We start from the raw sequence: 27,395 nt of genomic DNA, 5'->3' as shown, positions 1-27,395 counted from the left end.
GCTTATTGAGTTCTGACTCACTGTACTCATCCTTCCCTGCTTTTCAGTGGGGGGGAGGGGTATCCTGCACCTTCTGCTAAGCCTCTCGTGTTCACAAGTAGTAATTTCAGTGTGCAGGTTTGGGAATAATTCCTCCAGTATCTTTCAGATGTAGATTATAATGCATCTTCCTCGCCCACGCTCTAAGGAGTAGAACGTGCTTGACAGTTTATACGAGCGGTGAAGGTTCTCACACATCTAAGCATCTGAATTACTGGGAACGCCAAAAGTTCATTGAGCTGTATACCCCTTGCAACTTAGGTCGGAAACATGCATCATAATCTACACCTGGAAAATTCTGGAGGAACTGGTTCCTACACTACACACCGAAGTCACTACATATGAGAGCAAGAGGCTTGGCAGACGGTGCTAGATACCTCCAGTGCAGGGTAGAGGCACGATGGGTACACTAAGACATAACTCAGTAAGTGTAAGAAAAGCTTGATTTTTCAGCACCCTTCCTCCCATGCATGAGGGAAATTACCAGCACATCACTAGCTGTTTTTAAGAGGGTACTTGATAAGTTCCTCAAATCAGTTCCTGATTAGTTGTGGTGCATTTGTTGGGCTGCGAGCGGAGGGTACCAACAGCTTGATCGATCAAGCCAGCAACCAGTCTTGGACCAGGCCGTGATAACGGTGATCCCTAGAAACGACTACATATAACCAAGAGGTAACGCTATTGTTCCAGCCACGGTATTTTAATCGTTAAGCAACGTATTAATTTTGAGATCACGAAAGAACTGAGTGATCATAAATAGCAGTATATATTACAGTGAGAAAACTCAGATATGAAGAAAAATATGAGAGTAAGTAAAGGAGAACACCGCTGACCAACACTAACAACTTGCATACGAAAAGAAATTAATATTGTTTATTGCACAAACTTGGGTGTGTCAGCAGTGCGTTACAACTGCAAGTGTACGAGGAAGAGAAGGCAAATTGTGGGAAGAAAGGGGTTAGCAAGTATGGATAGAAGGTAATAAAGGGATTAGGTCGGGAGGAAGGGGTTGGGGAGGACAAGAGGACACTCCCTCTGAAGACGACGACGTTCAAGTAATTTGTTGGTTCGTTTTAATTACTCCATGACAGATGGGACCCAGCACAGCCCTCCACCACCCGTCCGCCCTCCACGATCGGACGGAGAGAAGAGGTTTGGGGAATAGGGGTTAGAGGAGCTGGGGGAGCGGATTAACCCACGATAATCGCGTCTTTCACAGTTTCTATCGGCGCCCCCAGCATGCATAATGCCCAAGTTGATAGCTTTTATCCAAGTTGGGGTGGCGCCTGGCCTCGTTTTCTTTGCCTCCTCGACCTTGTGGATGAAGTTATAATTGAATCCCGAGCTGGGCAGACTTACACCGCTGGCAGCAGACATCCTGCTGGGAAAACTCCCATCTCGCCAACACCAGTCCTTTCCACATTTAGATATTCTGTTACTTGTTTTCAGTGCAACAAGTGAGTGGTTACTGTTGTCAGGCAGCAGAACACAGGTAGAAGTAGCTGTCGTGGGGAAGATGTGAAAGATACTGTAGTGTTAGGTAGCAGAACACAAGCAGAACTGTCGTGGGAAGGTGTGAAAGTTACTGTTGTGTTAGGCAGCAGAACACAAGTAGAACTAACTGTTGTGGGGAAGGTGTGAAAGTATTTGTCAAGAATGTTTAAGAATGGTGAAAACCAGGGTTATTAATCCTGTGTTTTTTAATTACTGTGAGACACCACGTGGGGTGGGGGTGGGAGGACGTCATGGCATTCCCCTTCCTTTATATCCAACCAACTCTAAAACCATCTTCGCCTCTCCCTTCACACTAACTCCTTCATCATTGAAAATGTTATTTCCATGTACGTATTACATTAATGTGAGTTCATGTAGTTCCACGAACAGTTACAGCATGCACGCCTACATGACCTGTACTCTGTGTGTGTGTGTGTGTGTTTATCAACGAACCGGCCGTATCCCACCGAGGCAGAGTGACCTAAAAATGAAAAACGAAAGTTTTTCTTTTTTAAATTTAGTAATTTATACAGGAGAAGGGATTACTGGCCCCTCGCTCCCAGCATTTTAGTCGCTTCTTACGACATGCGTGAGATAAGAGGAAATAAAAAAGAACAAGAACTATTAAGAAAATAGAAGAACACCCAGATGGGTGTGTAAATATGCTTGTACATGAATGTGTAATGTCACCTAAGTGTAAGTAGAAGTAGCAAGATATACCTGTTATCCCGTGTGTTTATGAGACAGAAAAAATACTAGCAATACTACCATCATTTAAAACAATTACATGTTTCCGTTTCACAATCACTTGGTGGGACGGTGGTACCTTCCTATATATGTGTGTGTTTGTGTGTAGACGTTTCGCTCTATATAGCAACAAGCTGTACAAGGCAACAGGTTGCCTCGAAGAACTTGTTTGTCTCCAGGGCTTGCTGGGTCCTAAATAACGAGAGATCATCCTTTCATTCATCTACACCTTCCTTTACCCATCTTCCTTCCTTTTCCTCCCTCCTCTTTCCCTCTTGTTTTCTCGCTTTTCTCAGAAGCAAAACATTTTCCTTTTATTTCACATTGTTCAACGTCTTTTGGGCTGGAGGTCAGAGTTGAGTGTTCCTGCTGGCTGCTCACGGCACCCTTGATTGTGGAAGAGTTGGGAATAGTTTGGGAGAGGCGTGAGCGGGCGGATGGACGGATGGGCGGGCGGGATAGAGGAAGTTTGAACAGGCGGGGCCGTATCCAAAACACGTAAGAACGAGTCGAGGACCCAGATTGATCGCGGTGGAGTTACGACCAAACTTCCCCACGGTGAATTACGGCCAGAATTCCAATGGGCAACGTGTCTGAAAATCTTTATAGATGAGGTGTCAACAAATTCTCTGTACTGCCAAAATAAGGACGCCAGAAGCCGGAGATTTTCACGTGAGATGCAATCTTAGACACTCAGCCTTCCAAGATGTTGATGGCTGCATCACGGGAACTAGATGGGTGGATGGCAGGAGCCAGATGGATGGACGACAGGAGCCAGATGGGTGGATAACAGGTTCTGGGAAGTTGGTTGCGAGGTGCAACCAAAGACATGTTGGTAGTGGCACGGGAGCACTTTATCACAGCTGATAAGTGTTACCCTGCTGCCCACCCACCAACCTGCCCGTCCAATGGAAATAAGTCCAATGGAAATAAGTCACTCTGTCTGACTTTTTTGGGTTATCCTAGGTTCTCTACACATATGCTGCTATGTATGATAATTCTATGTAACTGTATTTGTGTATACCTGAATAAACTTACTTACTTACTTACACAGCCCTACTGACTGCCCCCACCCCGCCCTTTCTGTCTGTACCCAGCCCTCTTTCTCCTCCTAGCCTCTCCGCCCCTCACCCGCCCTCTCCCTCTGTCACCCACCTCATTGGGAAAGGCTGCAGACTTAGTAGTAAAGATTTTATTCAAGTTTGGATCTAGGTTCCAACCTTGGATCAAGGAAAGCTAGGAGATATGACCACAACGTTAAAGATACTCGCCCCGGAAAGACCACTTCCCACGGGTCTTAAAATTTGATGACCCGTTCAATGGTGCCACTCATATTTGTTCGACCAAAAGCTCCAGCTGTGGGTCATCGTATGATGAAAACCCGCGTCAAGAAGCACTTGTCCTGTTTCCTGACAAACATTATCTAACCTCAGTCTGTGTGGTCTGGACGAGAGACACCGAGACAAGAGGAGACAACACTGAGGCAGCTGGAATATTAACGTTGAAATGAGGTGAAGGAACACCAGACAATAGTACTCCAGTGTGAGAGGTAGCCAGGAAATACAAGACAATAAAGGTGCTATATTGGACTCGCCCTGCTTCAGAATCAGATGGAAAAACATGCGCAATATCTGGGGATCATTATTGTTACGATACTTTGCCATCCAGTGACTTCTTCAGTTCAGTCGAGATTATAAACTTGACACAGTGGAAGGTAAGGTAATCAGTCCGTCAATCATAATAGAAGGTTAGCCTCGTAGCCTGGATTAATCAGGAGAATGAACGTTTTTATATACTGGAGCCAGAATAGAGATACAATAGTTGAAGGCAAAGTCGTAGGTGGGTGTGAACCACTAGTGGGTCCCGCCCACTTGTTAAATACACCAAATCCTAGAAATGGCCAAGAGCTAGGGATAACCCCATGTAGACACAACTAGGGGTACACACACACACACGTGCACAACCAGGAGCTGCGACTCGACCCTTTCAACAACAAACAGGTGAGTACATACACAAAGCGCACCTCCACTGGTGCATATATAATTTTGTTGTTGTTATCAGGCAAGTTATTATGGCGGCTGAGCGTGTTTGTTTTATTTATCCGTATTTCTCTTGTCTGTGTTTGTTTGTTAACGCTCTGACGCTTCTGATGTTGCCTGCAAATTCACCTGTTTTTAACATGTTAAGTTTGCACTCTAGGTAGGAAGGGAGGGGGGGAGGAGTGTTGTAGGTAATGTGACACAGACACCTGGTTCTCCTACCAGGTGCACCAGGGTGTTGTACGTGTGACACCTGGTTCTCCTACCAGGTGCACCAGGGTGTTGTACGTGTGACACCTGGTTCTCCTACCAGGTGCACCAGGGTGTTGTACGTGTGACACCTGGTTCTCCTACCAGGTGCACCAGGGTGTTGTACGTGTGACACCTGGTTCTCCTACCAGGTGCACCAGGGTGTTGTACGTGTGACACCTGGTTCTCCTACCAGGTGCACCAGGGTGTTGTACGTGTGGCACCTGGTTCTACCACCAGGGTGATGCACGTGTGACACCTGGTTTTCGCACCAGGGTGATGTACGTCAAGATATGAACGTTACATATGTTTTCTTGGTCACTTTAGTGTCGGACTGAGGCTACACTTTGTGTGATGAATAAGATGTGTACAACACCTGGGTGTCCTTATTAACGTAGTGATTACTACCTCAGACAGTGACTGTACCAGGAGCTGGTGTTTACTACCTCAGACAGTGACTGTACCAGGAGCTGGTATTTACCACCTCAGACAGTGACTGTACCAGGAGCTGGTGTTTACTACCTCAGACAGTGACTGTACCAGGAGCTGGTGTTTACCACCTCAGACAGTGACTGTACCAGGAGCTGGTGTTTACTACCTCAGACAGTGACTGTACCAGGAGCTGGTATTTACTACCTCAGACAGTGACTGTACCAGGAGCTGGTATTTACTACCTCAGACAGTGACTGTACCAGGAGCTGGTATTTACTACCTCAGACAGTGACTGTACCAGGAGCTGGTATTTACTACCTCAGTGACTGTACCAGGAGCTGGTATTTACTACCTCAGACAGTGACTGTACCAGGAGCTGGTGTTTACTACCTCAGACAGTGACTGTACCAGGAGCTGGTATTTACTACCTCAGACAGTGACTGTACCAGGAGCTGGTATTTACTACCTCAGACAGTGACTGTACCAGGAGCTGGTATTTACTACCTCAGACAGTGACTGTACCAGGAGCTGGTATTTACTACCTCAGTGACTGTACCAGGAGCTGGTATTTACTACCTCAGACAGTGACTGTACCAGGAGCTGGTGTTTACTACCTCAGACAGTGACTGTACCAGGAGCTGGTATTTACTACCTCAGACAGTGACTGTACCAGGAGCTGGTATTTACTACCTCAGACAGTGACTGTACCAGGAGCTGGTATTTACTACCTCAGACAGTGACTGTACCAGGAGCTGGTATTTACTACCTCAGTGACTGTACCAGGAGCTGGTATTTACTACCTCAGACAGTGACTGTACCAGGAGCTGGTGTTTACTACCTCAGACAGTGACTGTACCAGGAGCTGGTATTTACTACCTCAGACAGTGACTGTACCAGGAGCTGGTATTTACTACCTCAGACAGTGACTGTACCAGGAGCTGGTATTTACTACCTCAGACAGTGACTGTACCAGGAGCTGGTATTTACTACCTCAGACAGTGACTGTACCAGGAGCTGGTGTTTACTACCTCAGACAGTGACTGTACCAGGAGCTGGTATTTACTACCTCAGACAGTGACTGTACCAGGAGCTGGTATTTACTACCTCAGACAGTGACTGTACCAGGAGCTGGTATTTACTACCTCAGACAGTGACTGTACCAGGAGCTGGTATTTACTACCTCAGTGACTGTACCAGGAGCTGGTATTTACTACCTCAGACAGTGACTGTACCAGGAGCTGGTGTTTACTACCTCAGACAGTGACTGTACCAGGAGCTGGTATTTACTACCTCAGACAGTGACTGTACCAGGAGCTGGTATTTACTACCTCAGACAGTGACTGTACCAGGAGCTGGTATTTACTACCTCAGACAGTGACTGTACCAGGAGCTGGTATTTACTACCTCAGTGACTGTACCAGGAGCTGGTATTTACTACCTCAGACAGTGACTGTACCAGGAGCTGGTGTTTACTACCTCAGACAGTGACTGTACCAGGAGCTGGTATTTACTACCTCAGACAGTGACTGTACCAGGAGCTGGTATTTACTACCTCAGACAGTGACTGTACCAGGAGCTGGTGTTTACTACCTCAGACAGTGACTGTACCAGGAGCTGGTATTTACTACCTCAGACAGTGACTGTACCAGGAGCTGGTATTTACTACCTCAGACAGTGACTGTACCAGGAGCTGGTATTTACTACCTCAGACAGTGACTGTACCAGGAGCTGGTATTTACTACCTCAGTGACTGTACCAGGAGCTGGTATTTACTACCTCAGACAGTGACTGTACCAGGAGCTGGTTTTTACTACCTCAGACAGTGACTGTACCAGGAGCTGGTATTTACTACCTCAGACAGTGACTGTACCAGGAGCTGGTATTTACTACCTCAGACAGTGACTGTACCAGGAGCTGGTATTTACTACCTCAGACAGTGACTGTACCAGGAGCTGGTATTTACTACCTCAGTGACTGTACCAGGAGCTGGTATTTACTACCTCAGACAGTGACTGTACCAGGAGCTGGTGTTTACTACCTCAGACAGTGACTGTACCAGGAGCTGGTATTTACTACCTCAGACAGTGACTGTACCAGGAGCTGGTATTTACTACCTCAGACAGTGACTGTACCAGGAGCTGGTATTTACTACCTCAGTGACTGTACCAGGAGCTGGTATTTACTACCTCAGACAGTGACTGTACCAGGAGCTGGTATTTACTACCTCAGACAGTGACTGTACCAGGAGCTGGTATTTACTACCTCAGACAGTGACTGTACCAGGAGCTGGTATTTACTACCTCAGACAGTGACTGTACCAGGAGCTGGTATTTACTACCTCAGACAGTGACTGTACCAGGAGCTGGTATTTACTACCTCAGACAGTGACTGTACCAGGAGCTGGTATTTACTACCTCAGTGACTGTACCAGGAGCTGGTATTTACTACCTCAGACAGTGACTGTACCAGGAGCTGGTGTTTACTACCTCAGACAGTGACTGTACCAGGAGCTGGTATTTACTACCTCAGACAGTGACTGTACCAGGAGCTGGTATTTACTACCTCAGACAGTGACTGTACCAGGAGCTGGTATTTACTACCTCAGACAGTGACTGTACCAGGAGCTGGTATTTACTACCTCAGTGACTGTACCAGGAGCTGGTATTTACTACCTCAGACAGTGACTGTACCAGGAGCTGGTATTTACTACCTCAGACAGTGACTGTACCAGGAGCTGGTATTTACTACCTCAGACAGTGACTGTACCAGGAGCTGGTATTTACTACCTCAGTGACTGTACCAGGAGCTGGTATTTACTACCTCAGACAGTGACTGTACCAGGAGCTGGTGTTTACTACCTCAGACAGTGACTGTAGCAGGAGCTGGTATTTACTACCTCAGACAGTGACTGTACCAGGAGCTGGTATTTACTACCTCAGACAGTGACTGTACCAGGAGCTGGTATTTACTACCTCAGACAGTGACTGTACCAGGAGCTGGTATTTACTACCTCAGTGACTGTACCAGGAGCTGGTATTTACTACCTTAGACAGTGACTGTACCAGGAGCTGGTATTTACTACCTCAGACAGTGACTGTACCAGGAGCTGGTATTTACTACCTCAGACAGTGACTGTACCAGGAGCTGGTATTTACTACCTCAGACAGTGACTGTACCAGGAGCTGGTATTTACTACCTCAGTGACTGTACCAGGAGCTGGTATTTACTACCTCAGACAGTGACTGTACCAGGAGCTGGTGTTTACTACCTCAGACAGTGACTGTACCAGGAGCTGGTATTTACTACCTCAGACAGTGACTGTACCAGGAGCTGGTATTTACTACCTCAGTGACTGTACCAGGAGCTGGTATTTACTACCTCAGACAGTGACTGTACCAGGAGCTGGTGTTTACTACCTCAGACAGTGACTGTACCAGGAGCTGGTATTTACTACCTCAGACAGTGACTGTACCAGGAGCTGGTATTTACTACCTCAGACAGTGACTGTACCAGGAGCTGGTATTTACTACCTCAGACAGTGACTGTACCAGGAGCTGGTATTTACTACCTCAGTGACTGTACCAGGAGCTGGTATTTACTACCTCAGACAGTGACTGTACCAGGAGCTGGTATTTACTACCTCAGACAGTGACTGTACCAGGAGCTGGTATTTACTACCTCAGTGACTGTACCAGGAGCTGGTATTTACTACCTCAGACAGTGACTGTACCAGGAGCTGGTATTTACTACCTCAGACAGTGACTGTACCAGGAGCTGGTATTTACTACCTCAGTGACTGTACCAGGAGCTGGTATTTACTACCTCAGACAGTGACTGTACCAGGAGCTGGTATTTACCACCTAAAAATTTCACCTCTCCTGTGTTTCCTTACTGTCATGTTTACACCTGTGTGTGTGTGTGTGTGTGTGTGTGTGTGTGTGTGTGTACTCACCTATTTGTACTCACCTATTTGTGGTTGCAGGGGTCGAGTCTTAGCTCCTGGCCCCGCCTCTTCACCGGTTGCTACTGGGCCCTCTCTCTCCCCGCTCCATGTGTGTGTGTGTGTGTGTGTGTGTGTGTGTGTGTATATATATATATATATATATATATATATATATATATATATATATATATATATATATATATATATATAATTTATGAACTTGTATGAAAAAATCAATATTTATAAATTAATTTTGTATTTTTTAAATGGAAATAGGATAACTTAAGGTTTTTCTTTGGACGCCATTTGAATTTTAAATCATACTAAAACATTTATCATCACTTGTTCTTCAGCTGTATTTCCAGAATGACACAAACATTATCATTCATTGATGATGAACTTAACCCTTAATAACATTGATGATGTTTGTGTCACCTGACTTACAACGTGCAGGCACAGTACTTCCTCTACAACTAAAGTCTGACTGATAGAGGCTTAGCTTCTGGGTGAAAATGTTTTCCTGAGAGCCTGCCGGCTTATTAGGAGGAAGTTGTAAGGGTCTGCCATGTTGCTGTATTTAAACGTGTTGTGTGTCCCTGAGGATGAGAGTAGCACTATCTTCAGAGTCACGGTATTGGCCATTTGTAGAGGAGCACCTGTAGTTGGATTTTTTCTGCTTATTATCCATTGCGAGGAGCACGGTGACTGCGTCTGGACGCTTCTGGCTGCCATCACATCTGCATAACAGGTTGCTTGCCTTGTGCTGCCCACCGAGCTCTGACGTGGCCTCTGTTAATGATATTGCTAACTTGTTGCTGGCTTGCATTCTTTTCCTGTGTTTTATGGTAGATGAGACCATTGAGGCAGCTACACTTGTGTTGGGTCAGGATAGTAGTGGCGAGGGAGAGAACAAATGTTCTGAGAGTCGAACCTTTGATGTTTGTGAAAGGTGCTTGATCTAAGAAACTGGAGTTGATTTGTCCTATTTTTGTATCTAGTTTGATTGCCTTCAGTTACGTAGGGTGAGATGAGTGTACGGGGAGGAGTTTGGGCAGGAGTTACCAGGGCCAGGAGACGAAGTGTCTAACACACTCAGGCATGGTAGAGCAGTCTTCATTGTAGTACCACTCTAGTGGGAATATTGTTTATAGTGTTCCTAAAACTGTCTGCAGCAGACAGTGAGGATGTGTTGCAGGATTAGCCGGAAGCCATAAAAGAAGCTTTGAAGTACTCACTGAAGAGATGGTTGGAACTCTGACAAGCCGGTGCTAAAGCCACTGGCTTGAACAATCCTTCACTCGACCAGTTGTTTACAGTCGAGGCATAACCATTTATGTATGCCAGCTAGGCATGTTAGGTAATACAATCTTTCTGTATTATGCTATTTACTTCTTCCATTGCACTCCCACACACCCCTCTCACCTCATTCACCCTCTCATTCCTCCGCCTATCTTACCTTCCCCCGCCTATCTTACCTTCCCCATTCCATCCACCCTGCTAATCTTTCTCTTCTCCCGCAGATACTGACGACAGCGATATGGAAGGGACGCTTTCCAACCTCTCCCGCCAGGTGATGCGGCCTCCAGGGTGCTCCGGCAAGGCCAAGCGAGGCCACCTCTGCTTCGACGCCTCCTTCGAGACAGGTGAGGCCAGAGTGTGGTGCCTGTGGAGTCCTGCAGGTAACGGACAGCAATAATGTCGTTGATCGGGTAACCACGAAGAAAGGCTGGCTTCATGCCGGGATAATAGGGTAAGAGGGAGCGAGGGGAAAGAGGAGGTAGATGCATTTTTTACAAATAATATTAATTAGGTACACTGAATATCCTTTACCCAACACTTCAATGCTTCCAGCAGGACTGGAGTGTTATCTTACCCAGGATACAACATCCCAGCAGGACTGGAGTGTTCTAACAGTTTTTTCCATAGATGCGACCCACAACAGTGGGCTAAACGCAGGTACGTATTTTTACTGCTAGGTGGAGAGGCAGCCGAAGGGAGAGAAAACTTGGTTTTATGTTTCACTGTGTGTGTGTGTGTGTGTGTGTGTGTGTGTGTGGATGGATAGGGGGGGGAGGAGGGAGAATAATTGTAGCACACACGAATGGTATACAATTAACCGAGGACAATATCAGCACTAATAATGGTTGTCAGTTAACACGGGGTAATGCCACCAACAATACTGCTGGCAACAATAACACACTGTTGTAGCCACATTACACGAGATGTATTGCACACACACCAAGAGGCAAACTATTACCTTCTCTCACATATTGCTCACACAGATCGGGGTCTGCATCTCTTAGAATACATGTGGGTCATTCAGCGGAAGGATAAACGAGGGCTCAATCCTTCGTCAGCTCGCTGCGGCAGTCTGAGGTTATCCAGGATGTTGGTTAATGCAATACATAGGGCCAGCACCGAGAAGTTTTTCTGGAAATACACTTCCCTCTCTCTACATGGAATGACAACACAGTAAATTGTATCTTACGAATCTGTTAGAGTTGCCACAAAGTATTGAAAACGAAGCTTTGGAGAGGGATGTCTAGACTACATCTTCCAGACTGTAAGACAGCATTTGACAGTGTAACGTCCGAGGCTAGTAAAAGACTCATGCTTTGAGGAACCTTAACAAAACATTTAATTAAGACATTATATGCTACTTATGTTCATGTGTGAGTATGCAGAGCCAGCATGAAACCCGCACCTGGCCAAGCATATTCAGTAGCACGAGAAGAATCAAACGTTAGTCACTAGACATGGTAGCAAGACTGAAGGGAATGAACTACGAGGAGAAACTTAGGAGACGCCCAGACCTCTGCAACACAATTGTCATCAAAGAGTTATTAAGTTATAGCGTGAATTAAGGAAAGATCCTGGACTTCACCTTACGAAACAGACAAAGAAAATGTGATAGTAATTATGGAAAAGGTAGATTATAGTGGAAAAATGAACATGTTATTAGAAGACAGGGAAACTTAAGTGCCCCTTAAGGAACTCATCCTAACAATACTACAAGATAGGAGACCAGCAGCTGATGATTATAACAGAAAATACTCGGGTGCTAGATAGTGGGTAAGAGAGGCAGCCTGCTAGAGATGACTCATGACACACAGATGCCAGTGAAAGGAAGATGAGCAACATGGACGTAAAGACACACGGGACCAGGAGCTGCGACTTGACCCCTGCAACCACAAATAGGTGAACACACACAAGAAAGGTTAAGGGAAATCGACCTGACGACACTGGAGGACAGGAGGGTTAGGGGAGACATGATAACGACATACAAAATACTGCGTGGAATAGACAAGGTGGACAGAGACAGGATGTTCCAGAGATGGGACAAAGGAACAAGGGGTCGCATTTGGAAGTTGAAGACTCAGATGAGTCAAAGGGATGTTAGGAAGTATTTCTTTAGTCATACAGTAGTCAGGAAGTGGAATAGCCTAGCATGTGAGGTAGTGGAGGCAGTAACTATACATAGCTTTAAGATGAGGTATGATAAAGCTCATGGAGCAGGGAGAGAGGATCTAGTAGCACTCAGCTTCTGGCCCCGCCTCTTCACTGAGTGTCGATCCCTGCAACCACAATTAGGTGAGTACACACACACACACACACACACACACACACACACACACACACACACACACACACACACACACACACACACACACACGCACGCACGCGCGAGAGAGCGCGCCTCCTTCCTAAAACAAACTTTGCCTCGTCCTCATAATTAGTTTTTAAGTTTATAATCGACGACACACCATGCAATAGCCACAGAAGCGGCAACACCATCAGACGCATCAGCCACAGCCGCAATTCTCCCACCGTTCTCTAGTCTGATTTCTGTCATGCGCCGTGTGTGTGTGTCAGGGGTGTGGGGCACGATGTGCCCCGAGTGTGTCAGGGGTGTGGGGCACAATGTTTCCTTGTAAGACACACTGCGGGTTATGGCATTTTATCACGAAGTTTCGTCCACCAGGAAATAGTCTCTGGTGGATGAAACGTCTTGCCAGTAAAATGCCACGACCTACATTGTCTTGATGTTGTCGGTATACTCTACACTGAAAGTCGATAACCATAATGTTTAAAGGGGTGGACCGGTAAGCCAGTAGAAGGCCTTGGTCAGATGACAAAGCTCCAGCTGAGAGTCATTATATGACCAAGACTCGCGTCAGGAAACACTTGCCCTGTTTCCTGATAAATCTTACCTAACCTAACTCTACCATTCCACAGCCTTTATGTTCTTGTTCTCAAACTGATTCACATCTCTTATGTGGGTCCATAACCTCGCCTGCCATGGTAGTCAGGAATATTGTTTATAGATCTATGTGTGGGGGGGGGGGTTCTTGAAAACTGAACTTCACTAGTCACCGTCCAAGTGTCTGGAAGACTTCCTCTCTCTCCTGTCTTTCACTGTAGACTCTTACATAGTGTTTCTTACATGTGTATACTCTGAATAAGAGTGTTGCACTTCCAATAATATCGAGGATGAAGAATTAGACGCATGTGCAACATGCGTCTTTATTTGTAGACGTTTCGCCATCCAGTGGCTTTATCAATACAAATTCAAGGACATACTTAGAAGATTGTAGAACTACATACAAAAAGATGAGGTAATCAGTCCCTCAGCCTTGGAGTTGTGAAGAGTACCGTAGTCTTGGAGAATACGGTACTCGTCACCGTAGTCTTGAATACGGTACTCGTCACCGTAGTCTTGAAGACTACGGTACTCGTCACCGTAGTCTTGAATACGGTACTCGTCACCGTAGTCTTGAAGACTACGGTACTCGTCACCGTAGTCTTGAAGACTACGGTACTCGTCAAGGTAGTCTTGGAGAATACGGTACTCGTCACCGTAGTCTTGAAGACTACGGTACTCGTCACCGTAGTCTTGAATACGGTACTCGTCACCGTAGTCTTGAAGAATACGGTACTCGTCACTGTAGTCTTGAAGAATACGGTACTCGTCACCGTAGTCTTGAAGAATACGGTACTCGTCACCGTAGTCTTGAAGAATACGGTACTCGTCACCGTAGTCTTGAAGAATACGGTACTCGTCACCGTAGTCTTGAAGAATACGGTACTCGTCACCGTAGTCTTCAAGAATACGGTACTCGTCACCGTAGTCTTCAAGACTACGGTACTCGTCACCGTAGTCTTCAAGACTACGGTACTCGTCACCGTAGTCTTCAAGACTACGGTACTCGTCACCGTAGTCTTCAAGACTACGGTACTCGTCACCGTAGTCTTCAAGAATACGGTACTCGTCACCGTAGTCTTCAAGACTACGGTACTCGTCACCGTAGTCTTGGAGAATACGGTACTCGTCACCGTAGTCTTGGAGAATACGGTACTCGTCACCGTAGTCTTGGAGAATACGGTACTCGTCACCGTAGTCTTGGAGAATACGGTACTCGTCACCGTAGTCTTGGAGAATACGGTACTCGTCACCGTAGTCTTGAAGAATACGGTACTCGTCACCGTAGTCTTGGAGAATACGGTACTCGTCACCGTAGTCTTGGAGAATACGGTACTCGTCACCGTAGTCTTCAAGACTACGGTACTCGTCACCGTAGTCTTCAAGACTACGGTACTCGTCACCGTAGTCTTCAAGAATACGGTACTCGTCACCGTAGTCTTCAAGACTACGGTACTCGTCACCGTAGTCTTGGAGAATACGGTACTCGTCACCGTAGTCTTGGAGAATACGGTACTCGTCACCGTAGTCTTGGAGAATACGGTACTCGTCACCGTAGTCTTGGAGAATACGGTACTCGTCACCGTAGTCTTGGAGAATACGGTACTCGTCACCGTAGTCTTGGAGAATACGGTACTCGTCACCGTAGTCTTGGAGAATACGGTACTCGTCACCGTAGTCTTCAAGACTACGTTACTCGTCACCGTAGTCTTGGAGAATACGGTACTCGTCACCGTAGTCTTGGAGAATACGGTACTCGTCACCGTAGTCTTGAAGAATACGGTACTCGTCACCGTAGTCTTGGAGAATACGGTACTCGTCACCGTAGTCTTGGAGAATCGGTACTCGTCACCGTAGTCTTGGAGAATACGGTACTCGTCACCGTAGTCTTGAAGACTACGGTACTCGTCACCGTAGTCTTCAAGACAACATTTTTCGTCTGGTACTCAGCTGATTCTGGAAATGCTTCCAAACCTGTTTAAGTTCTTACATACATTTTTGTGCAAAACAACCACTGAAAAAAAGTAGTGAAATTCCAAGCTCTTTCGTGATTTCTCACATTATCAAGGACCTGTATATTGTTTGCATATTGTAATATTACCTGTTTACTGTGATCTTATTGCACACATTGTTGTGTACAAGAGAGATGTACATGCGAGTACATGGTAATGACAGACAGCAGAGGACTTGGACGTCCACATCAAGGCTGTCTGCTAGGAGGAACTATGTACTTCTACCTAGATTAAGAACTGTTGTGTATTATCTAGGTGTACGAGTCAGGGATGAAGAAAGAGAGAGAGAGTAATGTGGTCACGGAGTGAAGTTCGTCATATGCCAGCGAGGGGCCGCCGTGCCAAGGGAGGGGAGGTACCGTGCCCAGGGAAGGGGCACCGTGCCCACCACCTCCGCTATATTCTCACTGGCTAAATTATCCCCACGTAAAGTCAGCCACCGATTTATGGTCAAAGTTGTGATCCTCGTGATTTCCAACTTTTTTTTCCCCGTCTCTCAAGTTGTGCGGCTAACAAGAGTGGAACCATGTATGGTTCTCTCCTCCTCCCCTCTTTTTCACCTCTCTAACCTTCCTCCTCCTCCTCCTCCTGACTACCCTACTCCATCTCTCCCTTTTTCTCCCTTCCTTTACCTTCCGTTCCTCACTCCATCGCTCCCTCCCACCCCCCATTCCCCTCTCTCCATCTTTGCCACCATCCTCCGTCATTTACCTCTTTCCCATCTTCTCTCATCACCACAACCTCTCTCCTCAATCCCTCACTGTCTCTCTTCCCACTCTCTTCATTTCCGTTTCATCTAATCTGTGTGTGTGTGTGTGTGTGTGTGTGTGTGTGTGTGTGTGTGTGTGTGTGTGTGTGTGTGTGTGTGTGTCCTACATTCACACTGTACTTGACAGTGTTGGGGGAGGAGCAGCGTATAGGAATTCATTATTTGACTGCAGTTATGAGGGAGGAGGGAAATAACTTAACCCCATTAGGTAGGGATAAGGGTTAAAGGAGTCCCATTAGGTAATGGAGTGGGGGTAGACTGGGCCCCTCCCAGTTAGGAGCGTCACCCTGCCATAATTCTGGGTAGGTAGTCCCCTGGGCAAGTCCCTCATTGTCCACGCTAGCTAGGGTACAGTTTAGTTCAGTAATTCCACGGAGATGGCAGCACTACTGTACCCCGACGAGCCTCGTTCCCTCCAATTTAAAACACAATTACATTCCGGGGTCTGGGTTTCCCCCCTTATTATTTAACTTGATTATTGCACTTCTATTGATGCTATTTTTCCGCTGTCAATTTTTTCCCCTCGCAGAACGGATAAGAGGGAAAAAAAGCAATGTTTCTGGTATGGCCGTGTACACTGTGAAAGATACACGGGTCCTTGTATACATCCAACAGTGTGAGAAATACACCAACCTGCAGCTGTGTGTAACCCACCAACCTGCAGCTGTGTGTAACCCACCAACCTGCAGCTGTGTGTAACCCACCAACCTGCAGCAGTGTCTAACCCACCAACCTACAGCAGTGTCTAACCCACCAACCTACAGCAGTGTGTAACCCACCAACCTACAGCAGTGTCTAACCCACCAACCTACAGCACTGTCTAACCCACCAACCTACAGCAGTGTCTAACCCACCAACCTACAGCACTGTCTAACCCACCAACCTACAGCAGTGTCTAACCCACCAACCTACAGCATTGTCTAACCCACCAACCTACAGCATTGTCTAACCCACCAACCTACAGCAGTGTCTAACCCACCAACCTACAGCACTGTCTAACCCACCAACCTACAGCAGTGTCTAACCCACCAACCTACAGCAGTGTCTAACCCACCAACCTACAGCATTGTCTAACCCACCAACCTACAGCAGTGTCTAACCCACCAACCTACAGCATTGTCTAACCCACCAACCTACAGCATTGTCTAACCCACCAACCTACAGCAGTGTCTAACCCACCAACCTACAGCATTGTCTAACCCACCTACCTACAGCAGTGTTTAACCCACCAACCTACAGCAGTGTTTAACCCACCAACCTACAGCAGTGTCTAACCCACCAACCTACAGCAGTGTTTAACCCACCAACCTACAGCAGTGTCTAACCCACCAACCTACAGCAGTGTTTAACCCACCAACCTACAGCAGTGTTTAACCCACCAACCTACAGCAGTGTCTAACCCACCAACCTACAGCAGTGTCTAACCCACCAACCTATAGCAGTGTTTAACCCACCAACCTACAGCAGTGTCTAACCCACCAACCTACAGCAGTGTTTAACCCACCAACCTACAGCAGTGTCTAACCCACCAACCTACAGCAGTGTCTAACCCACCAACCTACAGCAGTGTTTAACCCACCAACCTACAGCAGTGTCTAACCCACCAACCTACAGCAGTGTTTAACCCACCAACCTACAGCAGTGTCTAACCCACCAACCTACAGCAGTGTCTAACCCACCAACCTACAGCAGTGTCTAACCCACCAACCTACAGCAGTGTTTAACCCACCAACCTACAGCAGTGTCTAACCCACCAACCTACAGCAGTGTCTAACCCACCAACCTACAGCAGTGTCTAACCCACCAACCTACAGCAGTGTCTAACCCACCAACCTACAGCACTGTCTAACCCACCAACCTACAGCAGTGTTTAACCCACCAACCTACAGCATTGTCTAACCCACCAACCTACAGCATTGTCTAACCCACCAACCTACAGCATTGTCTAACCCACCAACCTACAGCAGTGTCTAACCCACCAACCTACAGCAGTGTCTAACCCACCTACCTACAGCAGTGTCTAACCCACCAACCTACAGCACTGTCTAACCCACCAACCTACAGCAGTGTTTAACCCACCAACCTACAGCAGTGTCTAACCCACCAACCTACAGCAGTGTCTAGCCCACCAACCTACAGCAGTGTCTAACCCACCAACCTACAGCAGTGTCTAACCCACCAACCTACAGCAGTGTCTAACCCACCAACCTACAGCAGTGTCTAACCCACCAACCTACAGCAGTGTCTAACCCACCAACCTACAGCAGTGTCTAACCCACCAACCTACAGCAGTGTCTAACCCACCAACCTACAGCAGTGTCTAACCCACCAACCTACAGCAGTGTCTAACCCACCAACCTACAGCACTGTCTAACCCACCAACCTACAGCAGTGTTTAACCCAGTGACGTGTACTTAGCTCTGTGAAGACCTGTTTGTGTGCTCTCTGTGAATCTGAACCAGGATGCCCTCTCTTGAGCAACTTTACCAGCAGCTGAGAGAAGAGCTCAGAGTTGCTAAGATGGAGATACGGCGATTAACGGAGGAGAACAAGAGGATTCGTAGTAATCCTCCTGTTGTGAGTCCCCAGGTTAAGAGGGGAGCTTGGTCAGTGGCCGGGCAACATGGAACCAAGCTGAAGATCAAGAAAACGGTTGGAGAGGCAGAAACAACGAGAAACCAGAAGACTACCGTGGAAACTTCCAACCCATTCTCGGTGCTACCTGACGAATGTGAGTGTTCTACTGGGAATGCCACAACGAGCACCAAAGAAGCATTGGCAGACGTGAGTGAGACATCCCTAGAAACCCCAACGAAGACCATCGAGAACGTCTTGACGAATTCTACAAGTGGTGTAATGCTACCTGGCGAATGTGAGTCGACTACTCGGAGCATCACGACGGACGACGCCAAGGAAGGTAAAAACATTGTTGTTGTTGGGGATAGCCAGATTAGGTACATGGATAGGGCATTCTGCTTGAAGGATAGGAGTAGGAGGCAGAGAGTGTGTTTTCCTGGGGCTGGGATGAAGGATATTGTTAGCCGTCTGGATGACATCATGAGAGGTAATGGGAGCAATCCTATTATCTGTCTCAGTGCTGGAGGCAACGATGTTGGCAGACGTAGGAGTGAGGACCTGATTAGCAGGTATAGGTCAGCAATAGAGATAATTAGGAGGAAGGGTGGGAAACCTGTCATATGTGGCATTTTGCCAAGGAGAGGAGTTGGAAATGAATGGTTGTCCAGAGCAATTGGTGTCAATTGCTGGCTGGACAAATACTGTAAGGAAAATGCGGTAACATTCATTGACAACTGGGACCTCTTCTATGGCAGAAATGACATGTATGCCAGGGATGGGGTTCACTTATCTAGGTGTGGGGTGGGAGCACTGGCCAACGCAGTGGAGGGAGCTGTTAGGTCTTTAAACTAGGAATAGTTAGTGGTATGGGTTTTTGCGGGAAAACTGTGAAGTCTCAGGGTAGTAATATGAGTACTAGGAGAACTAGTAATAGGCAAAATGAGGTGGATATTGGAAAGCCAGTGGCACTAATTGACAAGGACAGTAATAGGTTTAGTGGAATAACAGAAAGGAGCAGGAAGGGTAAAGAGAGAGGAGGGTCTTTAAGTATTTATTACACAAATAGTCGCAGTGCTAGGAATAAGATGGACGAGTTGAGACTAGTTGCTAGTGCAGGTAACATAGATGTATTTGCCATTACTGAGACGTGGTTTAATTCAAAAAGTCGGGACATGCCTGCAGAATGTCACATTCAGGGTTTTAAATTGTTCCAAGTAGATAGAAGTATCGGGAAGGGGGGTGGGGTGGCATTGTATGTCCGAGATCGCTTGAACTGTTGCATAAAAACGGGTATTAAGTCTGAAGTAACACATACAGAGTCTGTTTGGATAGAATTTTCAGAGGGGCATGAAAAATTAACTTTAGGTGTGATATACCGTCCCCCAAATTTAGATAGGGACCAGGGGAGACTACTATGGGAGGAAATTGTTAGGGCCACAAGGCACGATAATGTAGTAATTCTAGGAGACTTTAACTTTAGTCATATTGATTGGAATTTCTTGACTGGGAATTTAGAATCATACGACTTCTTAGAAGTAGTTCAGGATTGTTTTTTGAAGCAGTTTGTGACAGAACCTACAAGGGGTAATAACCTGCTTGACTTAGTTCTGGCAAACAATGAATCCCTTGTTAATAATTTAGAAGTTTCAGAGGAACTGGGTGCTAGCGACCACAAATCAATTACATTTAGAATTGAATGGAAGTATGATAGTAGGGATAACTCAGTAACAGTCCCAGATTTTCGCTTAGCAGATTACGATGGGCTTAGAGAACACTTATCATCTGTTGACTGGGGTAACGAAGAGAGCTATCAATATGACAGTTTTCTGAACACAATACATGCTGCTCAAAGAACGTTTATCCCTTATAAAGAAATTAGATCAAATAGAAATGACCCAAAATGGATGAATAATAGGCTGAAATATCTACTAGGGCATAAGAAAGGAATTTATAGGCGTATCAAAAGAGGCGAGGGTCATCTTATGAATCAGTATATTGACATTAAGAGGGACATTAAAAAGGGGATAAGAAAAGCTAAAAGGGACTATGAAATTAAAGTTGCTAGGGATTCTAAAACTAACCCAAAAAGTTTTTTCCAGGTATATAGAACAAAAGTCAGAGATAAGATAGGTCCCCTTAAAAATAACTATGGGCATCTTACTGACAAAGAGAATGAAATGTGCTCGATTTTAAATAATTATTTTCTCTCGGTTTTTACACAGGAAGACACTAATAATATTCCGGTAATTAATTTTTATAGTGGGCCAGAAGAAGATAAATTATGTAACATCACAGTCACTAGTGAAATGGTTGTGAAGCAGATAGACCGACTGAAGCAAAATAAGTCACCGGGTCCTGATGAGGTTTTTTCAAGGGTTCTAAAGGAATGCAAAATGGAAGTCTGTGAACCATTAACTAATATTTTTAATTTATCTCTTCAAACAGGTGTAGTGTCTGATATGTGGAAGATGGCTAATGTAATTCCTATTTTTAAAACAGGGGACAAGTCGTTACCGTCAAATTACCGCCCAATAAGCCTGACCTCAATTGTAGGCAAATTACTAGAGTCAATTATAGCTGAAATTATAAGAAGCCATCTCGATAAGCATAGCTTGATTAATGATACTCAGCATGGATTCACAAGAGGCCGGTCTTGTCTAACTAATTTATTAACTTTCTTCAGTAAAGCTTTTGAGGCTGTTGACCACGATAAAGAATTTGATATTATTTACTTAGATTTTAGTAAGGCATTTGATAGAGTTCCGCACCAAAGACTGTTGAAGAAAGTAGCAGCTCATGGCATTGGGGGAAGAGTGCTCTCGTGGATCGAATCATGGCTCACAGACAGGAAGCAGAGAGTGTCCATAAATGGGGTTAAATCCGAGTGGGGATCAGTAACAAGTGGCGTTCCACAGGGATCAGTCTTGGGCCCGTTGTTGTTTATAATATATATCAATGATCTTGATGAAGGAATTACTAGTGATATGAGCAAATTCGCCGATGACACGAAGATAGGTAGGATAATTGATTCAAACGTAGATGTTAGGGAACTTCAGGAGGATTTAGACAAACTCTACTCTTGGTCAGAAAAGTGGCAGATGCAGTTCAATGTAGATAAATGCAAGGTTCTGAAGCTCGGGAGTGTCCATAACCCTAGCACTTATAAGTTAAATAATGTAGAACTTAGCCATACAGATTGCGAAAAGGACTTGGGGGTTATGGTAAGCAGCAACCTTAAACCAAGACAGCAATGCCTAAGCGTACGTAATAAGGCAAATAGATTACTGGGATTTATATCAAGAAGTGTAAGCAACAGAAGTCCAGAGGTCATACTGCAGCTTTATACATCATTAGTAAGGCCTCACCTAGATTATGCAGCTCAATTCTGGTCTCCATATTACAGAATGGACATAAATTCGTTAGAAAACATTCAGCGTAGGATGACTAAATTAATACATAGCATTAGAAATCTTCCTTATGAAGAAAGATTGAAGACTCTTAAGTTACATTCACTTGTTAGACGAAGAATGAGGGGAGACCTGATCGAAGTGTATAAGTGGAAGATAGGTATTAATAAAGGGGATATTAACAAGGTCTTGAGGATATCTCTCCAAGAGAGAACCCGCAGTAATGGATTTAAATTAGATAAGTTTAGATTTAGAAAGGACATAGGAAAGTATTGGTTTGGAAATAGGGTAGTTGATGAGTGGAACAGTCTACCTAGTTGGGTTATTGAGGCTAGGACTTTGGGTAGTTTCAAATTTAGGTTGGATAAGTACATGAGTGGGAGGGGTTGGATTTGAGTGGGACTTGCACATCGGAGCTTGTTTCTTGGGTGGCATTGAAAATTGGGTTGGTCAAATGTTTGTTAGTGGGATGAATTGTAAAGGACCTGCCTAGTATGGGCCAACAGGCCTGCTGCAGTGTTCCTCCTTTCTTATGTTCTTATGTTCTTATAAAGTTGTCTAACTGTTGCATATGTGTCTTACCTCCCGCAGGTGTAACAGCTGAAGAAAGTTATGCACACGACATCTTAGATACCTTAGATCAAGCTATTTTATTTCACATAACTTTGAGCAAGGTTAGGTTGCCAAGTTAACTCGTGGGCCAAAAAAAAAAAAATGTAAAATTTCTCTTCCGGAAATTTGCATAATTTATTTTTTGTGAGGGGGGGGGAAGATGGAGGGGGAGGGGGAGGCTTCCACTGGTACCCACAACTTATACTGTTGAATTTACAGGCGAAGACCTGCTAACCTACATGAGCTTATTACAGGATATTAACCTGCCTCAGCTCTGCATGACAATCACACCATCTTACAATCCCCCAGTGTGACAATCACACCATCTTACAATCCCCCAGTGTGACATACCATCCCCCAGTGTAACACACCATTTTACAATCCCCCAGTGTGACAATCACACCTTACAATCACCCAGTGTGACACCATCTTACAATCACCCAGTGTGACACCATCTTACAATCACCCAGTGTGACACCATCTTACAATCCCCCAGTGTGACAATCACACCATCTTACAATCCCCCAGTGTGACAATCACACCATCTCTCAGCACAAACTTTTCCTCTTATCTCAGGATCACAAACTTTGTGACTGGAATTTTTCCACTTTTTCTCATTCTTTCAGTGTCAATTTTTGAGGCTGCTGCCTCATTCTTCTCTCTACCTGTCTCTTCTATTAAATTTATCTGAATTATGTTAATGAACTCTTGCTTTTTCTCCTCCTTCCCTCACTACAATATATATATATATGTATATATATATATATATATATATATATATATATATATATATGTTGTGCCGAATAGGTAAAACTTGCTATTTTGGCTTAAATAGCGACGTTCTCCTTGCAGAATAAGGCAAGCGAAAATTTGCGTATGCAGTAATTTCGCAAAAAAATCATTCTGAACCTAACGAAAAAAAATATATTTCATTGTTTTTGTTTATTATTAAATTATTGTAAACTTATCTAAAATATATTTAGCTGGATTAGGCCAAATTAAATTGCGTTTGTTATAATAAGGCTAAGTAAGTTTTCTAAGGTTCTTTTGGTACAAAATTATTAATTTTTACATTAACATAAATGAAAAAGAATATATCTTAAAACGTATAAGAGAAAATTTTCGAAAAGACTTAATTTTAATTGAGTTCTTGCTAACTGACTAACTTGCTCTGGTTCTTTCTTTGTTCTTTATTTATATCCTCACGATCCTCTTCAGGAGGCATAACTCAATCTTTATTAGTACTGTAGTTAGGTTCGTCAACCCTACTAATCATTGCATAATTCTCGCTCTTAACACTTTTGTTTTTTACTTACAAACATCTCTGTTTAATTCATTACAAAGTGTATAAATGCATGATAATGACACACAATCCGCGTGTCTATCAGAATGACTCGCCAATCTTTAATCATTCTCCTTCAAAACCCCCGGAGCTTAACTTCCCCAAGGTGGGAGTGTCCAATCTGGATTAAGACGCACGAAAAGAAGCGTTTTTTCGTGAGGCAGATCTTAATTAACCCATGATAAGTACATCCTGGGATTACAGTGTCTAATCTTAAATGATCTTGGGGGGGGGGACGTCTCTCTCAACATAATAAATTTTCATTTCTTTTGAGACTTGGCCTTTCAGTATTTATACCGGTTCTCAGGTGGTATTATAATGCATAGTTTTTCTCAATGCCCTATCGTGTTTTTAATTAGTGATTAATTGGGTTCCCTCTGGAATACAGTGTGTGTGTGTGTCTGTCCGTGTACTCACCTCACTTAATTGTGGTTGCAGGTGTGTGTGTGTGTGGTAATTGGCGGAAATAAGACTGATTCTCCACCACCTGATGTACTGAATGACATACCGTTCTACCGTTTACTCAATAATAATACTAATAATAATAAAATGATTATAAAGAGCAAGTAAATGGTCCAAGTCGGACCGAAACGTAGTCATAAGCTCCTCTCTATGTGTGGGTTATTTGTGGATTGATTGATTATAATACTGTGTGTATACAGGTAACTTGGGTCGTGTTGATTTCGTGGCTGAGTACGACTACGACCTCTTCATCAGACCTGACACTTGTAACCCACGATCAAGATTTTGGTTCAACTTCACTGTCGACAATGCTAAAGCAGACCAGGTATGTCTACCACACCTTCCTAACTACCCAGGTATGACTGTCTACAAAACCGTCCTAAATACCCAGGTATAACTGTCTACAACACCTTCCTAACTCACTCTCTTTATCCCGATCCACAAAATCAGATTGATCACCAAATATCATGAATGTTGTTGCAACTGTTTCTGAGACTATAAGCAATTAATTTTATACTTCCTTTCACCCCATCCACCATCCGCCACCAAGGTAATGTGACTCGGAAAACACCCTCACCATCACTCATTCAACAGTTACTTACCATGAAGTACGTGACCATCTCGATTCAAATTCCGCTCGGAACAGCAACACATCCCCACTGGAGGCACTGTACTTCCCATTGGAGAGAGTGGGGAGAGGGACTTGTGCTTTCCTCTCCTTGACACTAGCACCTACAAAATACACAATAGTTCTTAATCTAGGTAGAAGTTGATAGTTCTTCTCGGTGAGTACCATCAGTGTGGAGTTCCAACTCTTCTGCTTTCTGTATATCCTATGTACTTCTACGTAGTCCAGTGTACTCCCACGTATCCCGATATACTCTCCTGTGTTCCCATGTACTCCCATGTATTCACCATGTACTTCATGCACCTCCAAAATACACAATAGTTCTTAATCTAGGTAGAAGTTGATAGTTCTTCTCGGTGAGTACCATCAGTGTGGAGTTCCAACTCTTCTGCTTTCTGTATATCCTATGTACTTCTACGTAGTCCAGTGTACTCCCACGTATCCCGATATACTCTCCTGTGTTCCCATGTACTCCCATGTATTCACCATGTACTTCATGCACCTCCAAGACACGAATTCCAGCGAATCCTTTCCCCGACTCCCTTTATTAACATTACCTCGCTTACACTCCAGCACAACGTCAGATCCTCGAGCCCATTTGATCTTACTTATATAATATATATATATATATATATATATATATATATATATATATATATATATATATATATATATATATATATATATATATATATATATATACATACACATACACACATATACCCCTCGAGAGTATATGATGTTAGTGAGGGACTTTTAGCCCAAGGAATTGAACTTGCCTTGCCCCCTTATATCGAAGCTGAATGCCTTCCATTCTCCCCGTCCCCGGGAACTATATGACCCCCTACGGGTGTAGTGCTTGCTTTCCTCGTGAATGCAATAATAATTTCACTTCTGAGCTGAAGGAACATACGCAGTCCAGAACACATATCATATAACGCTAATCAAAGAAAATTGTGGAAGCAATGACGTTAAGAACTTTTGGAAAGCCCACATAGCATGAATCACATCGCTACACTTTATATAAGAAAAAACTACTCTCGTCTAAAAAAAAAAGACCAAAAATATATATGAAATACTGTCAAAGAATGAGTGAACACACAGTCAGCTGAGGACGACTTTTGATCTCAGAAAAATTGAAATTGGCTCCACAGACAGCCTGAGTGAGACAAAAAGTTAATGTGCCGGCAAATTGGAATTGTTGGAGAAAGCCTAGAGGGAGTGAGAGTAGCAGGAGGGAGGGAGGGAAGAGGAAATGGAGGATAAAGAAGTGGGACAAAGGAAATTTAGGACACGAAGGGAGGAGAGTATAATGAGAAGGGAGGAGAGGATAGCCAGGAATAAGGAAGGATAGGTGGAAGATAGATTGAAGGACAGATGAGGAATATTTACCTGGAGGTTTGCAAGTATAATTGAACCACGCATATTCTTCCACAATAATCTAGAATGTTGCAATTGTTGTAAACTCTAATGTTGCACTGATCCTGAAAACTAATATTCAGAAATCATTCCGGAAATCAGAAAAACCGTCCAGCAACCTAAAAATGTCCAGTAACCGTGAAAACTTTGGCTCCTTTTCCCAAAGCTGTTATGCAACACTTTGTTGCATCCATTGGTGTTTCACTTGCACGGCCTTGCTGTATTAGCCTTTAGTGTGTTGAAGAGGAAATTTAAAGCAACTGGGTGGAGCCGCTGGCCGATTGTGTTTAGGGAAGGACCCCCTTAATAACGCTGAGATTCCTTCATAAACCCACCATTAAAGACACTCAGAGCCAGACCCTGAGTGTGTCTGGGTCTGGCACCGAGTGTCTCAGAGTCTGGCCCAGAGACAAAAACAGCCATAGTTTATGAGTAACAAACAATAAATACAGCCATAGTTATGGTTTTGAAACAGTGTATGAACAGTCAGTATCACTCTTGTTCTGACCAACAAAGTAATAGTCTCTGGTTGTGACGAACAAATACCATATAAGACACTTTATGGAAGCAGAGTTGCGTGTGAAATGTGCCACTTTGAGCCGGACACTTACATTAAAGTGCCTCACTCTGGCATTACAGTATTGACTCGAGAACAGTTGCATGTACACCAAGTTTAATCACAGTCTTTAGGTATAAAAAAATTGGGCCGCGAAACGCGAGCAATGTAGTGAGAGTTTGACCTGAATTACTCCAGGACGCCATGCGATGCTTCTGTGTTTTGTGACACACACACACACACACACCCCACCCCACTTGGTATTACACTTATATGGGACCCCTAAACCCTCAGGGCCAGTCAATTCTTGTGGAAAGGGAGGTAACTAGGTTTGATGTAAAGGGAGGATAGTTGGAAATCCTCATCGGGATTATGGTACCTCATTTTTTAACGAGGTTAATAACTTCAACTTTTGAACGCTCTGTAAACTTACTAAGGATGTTTTCTCTTAACTTACTCTATTTTAG

The 27,395-nt window shown here is 44.5% G+C and overlaps 1 protein-coding gene and 1 long non-coding RNA gene across 2 annotated transcripts in view; one reads left to right on the top strand and one right to left on the bottom strand.

Annotated features, from left to right (window-relative positions):
• The window catches only part of LOC128700780 (cytosolic carboxypeptidase-like protein 5), a 352,900-nt gene that overhangs the window by 290,306 nt on the left and 35,199 nt on the right, over positions 1-27,395 (top strand). The window contains exons 2-3 of the mRNA XM_053794220.2: positions 10,464-10,586; positions 24,526-24,650. Of these exons, the coding sequence (XP_053650195.2) occupies positions 10,481-10,586; positions 24,526-24,650 (231 nt within the window). The 5' untranslated portion in view covers positions 10,464-10,480. The remainder of the gene's footprint in view (positions 1-10,463; positions 10,587-24,525; positions 24,651-27,395) is intronic.
• The window catches only part of LOC128700781 (uncharacterized), a 72,606-nt gene that overhangs the window by 19,266 nt on the left and 25,945 nt on the right, over positions 1-27,395 (bottom strand). The gene's annotated exons all lie outside the window — the stretch shown is intronic.

The sequence above is a fragment of the Cherax quadricarinatus genome, chromosome 56 (assembly GCF_038502225.1).
Source record: "Cherax quadricarinatus isolate ZL_2023a chromosome 56, ASM3850222v1, whole genome shotgun sequence".
Lineage (NCBI taxonomy): Eukaryota > Metazoa > Arthropoda > Malacostraca > Decapoda > Parastacidae > Cherax > Cherax quadricarinatus.
The sequence above is the reverse complement of the archived record's forward strand: the minus strand, read 5'-3'. Positions and strand labels throughout refer to the sequence as shown.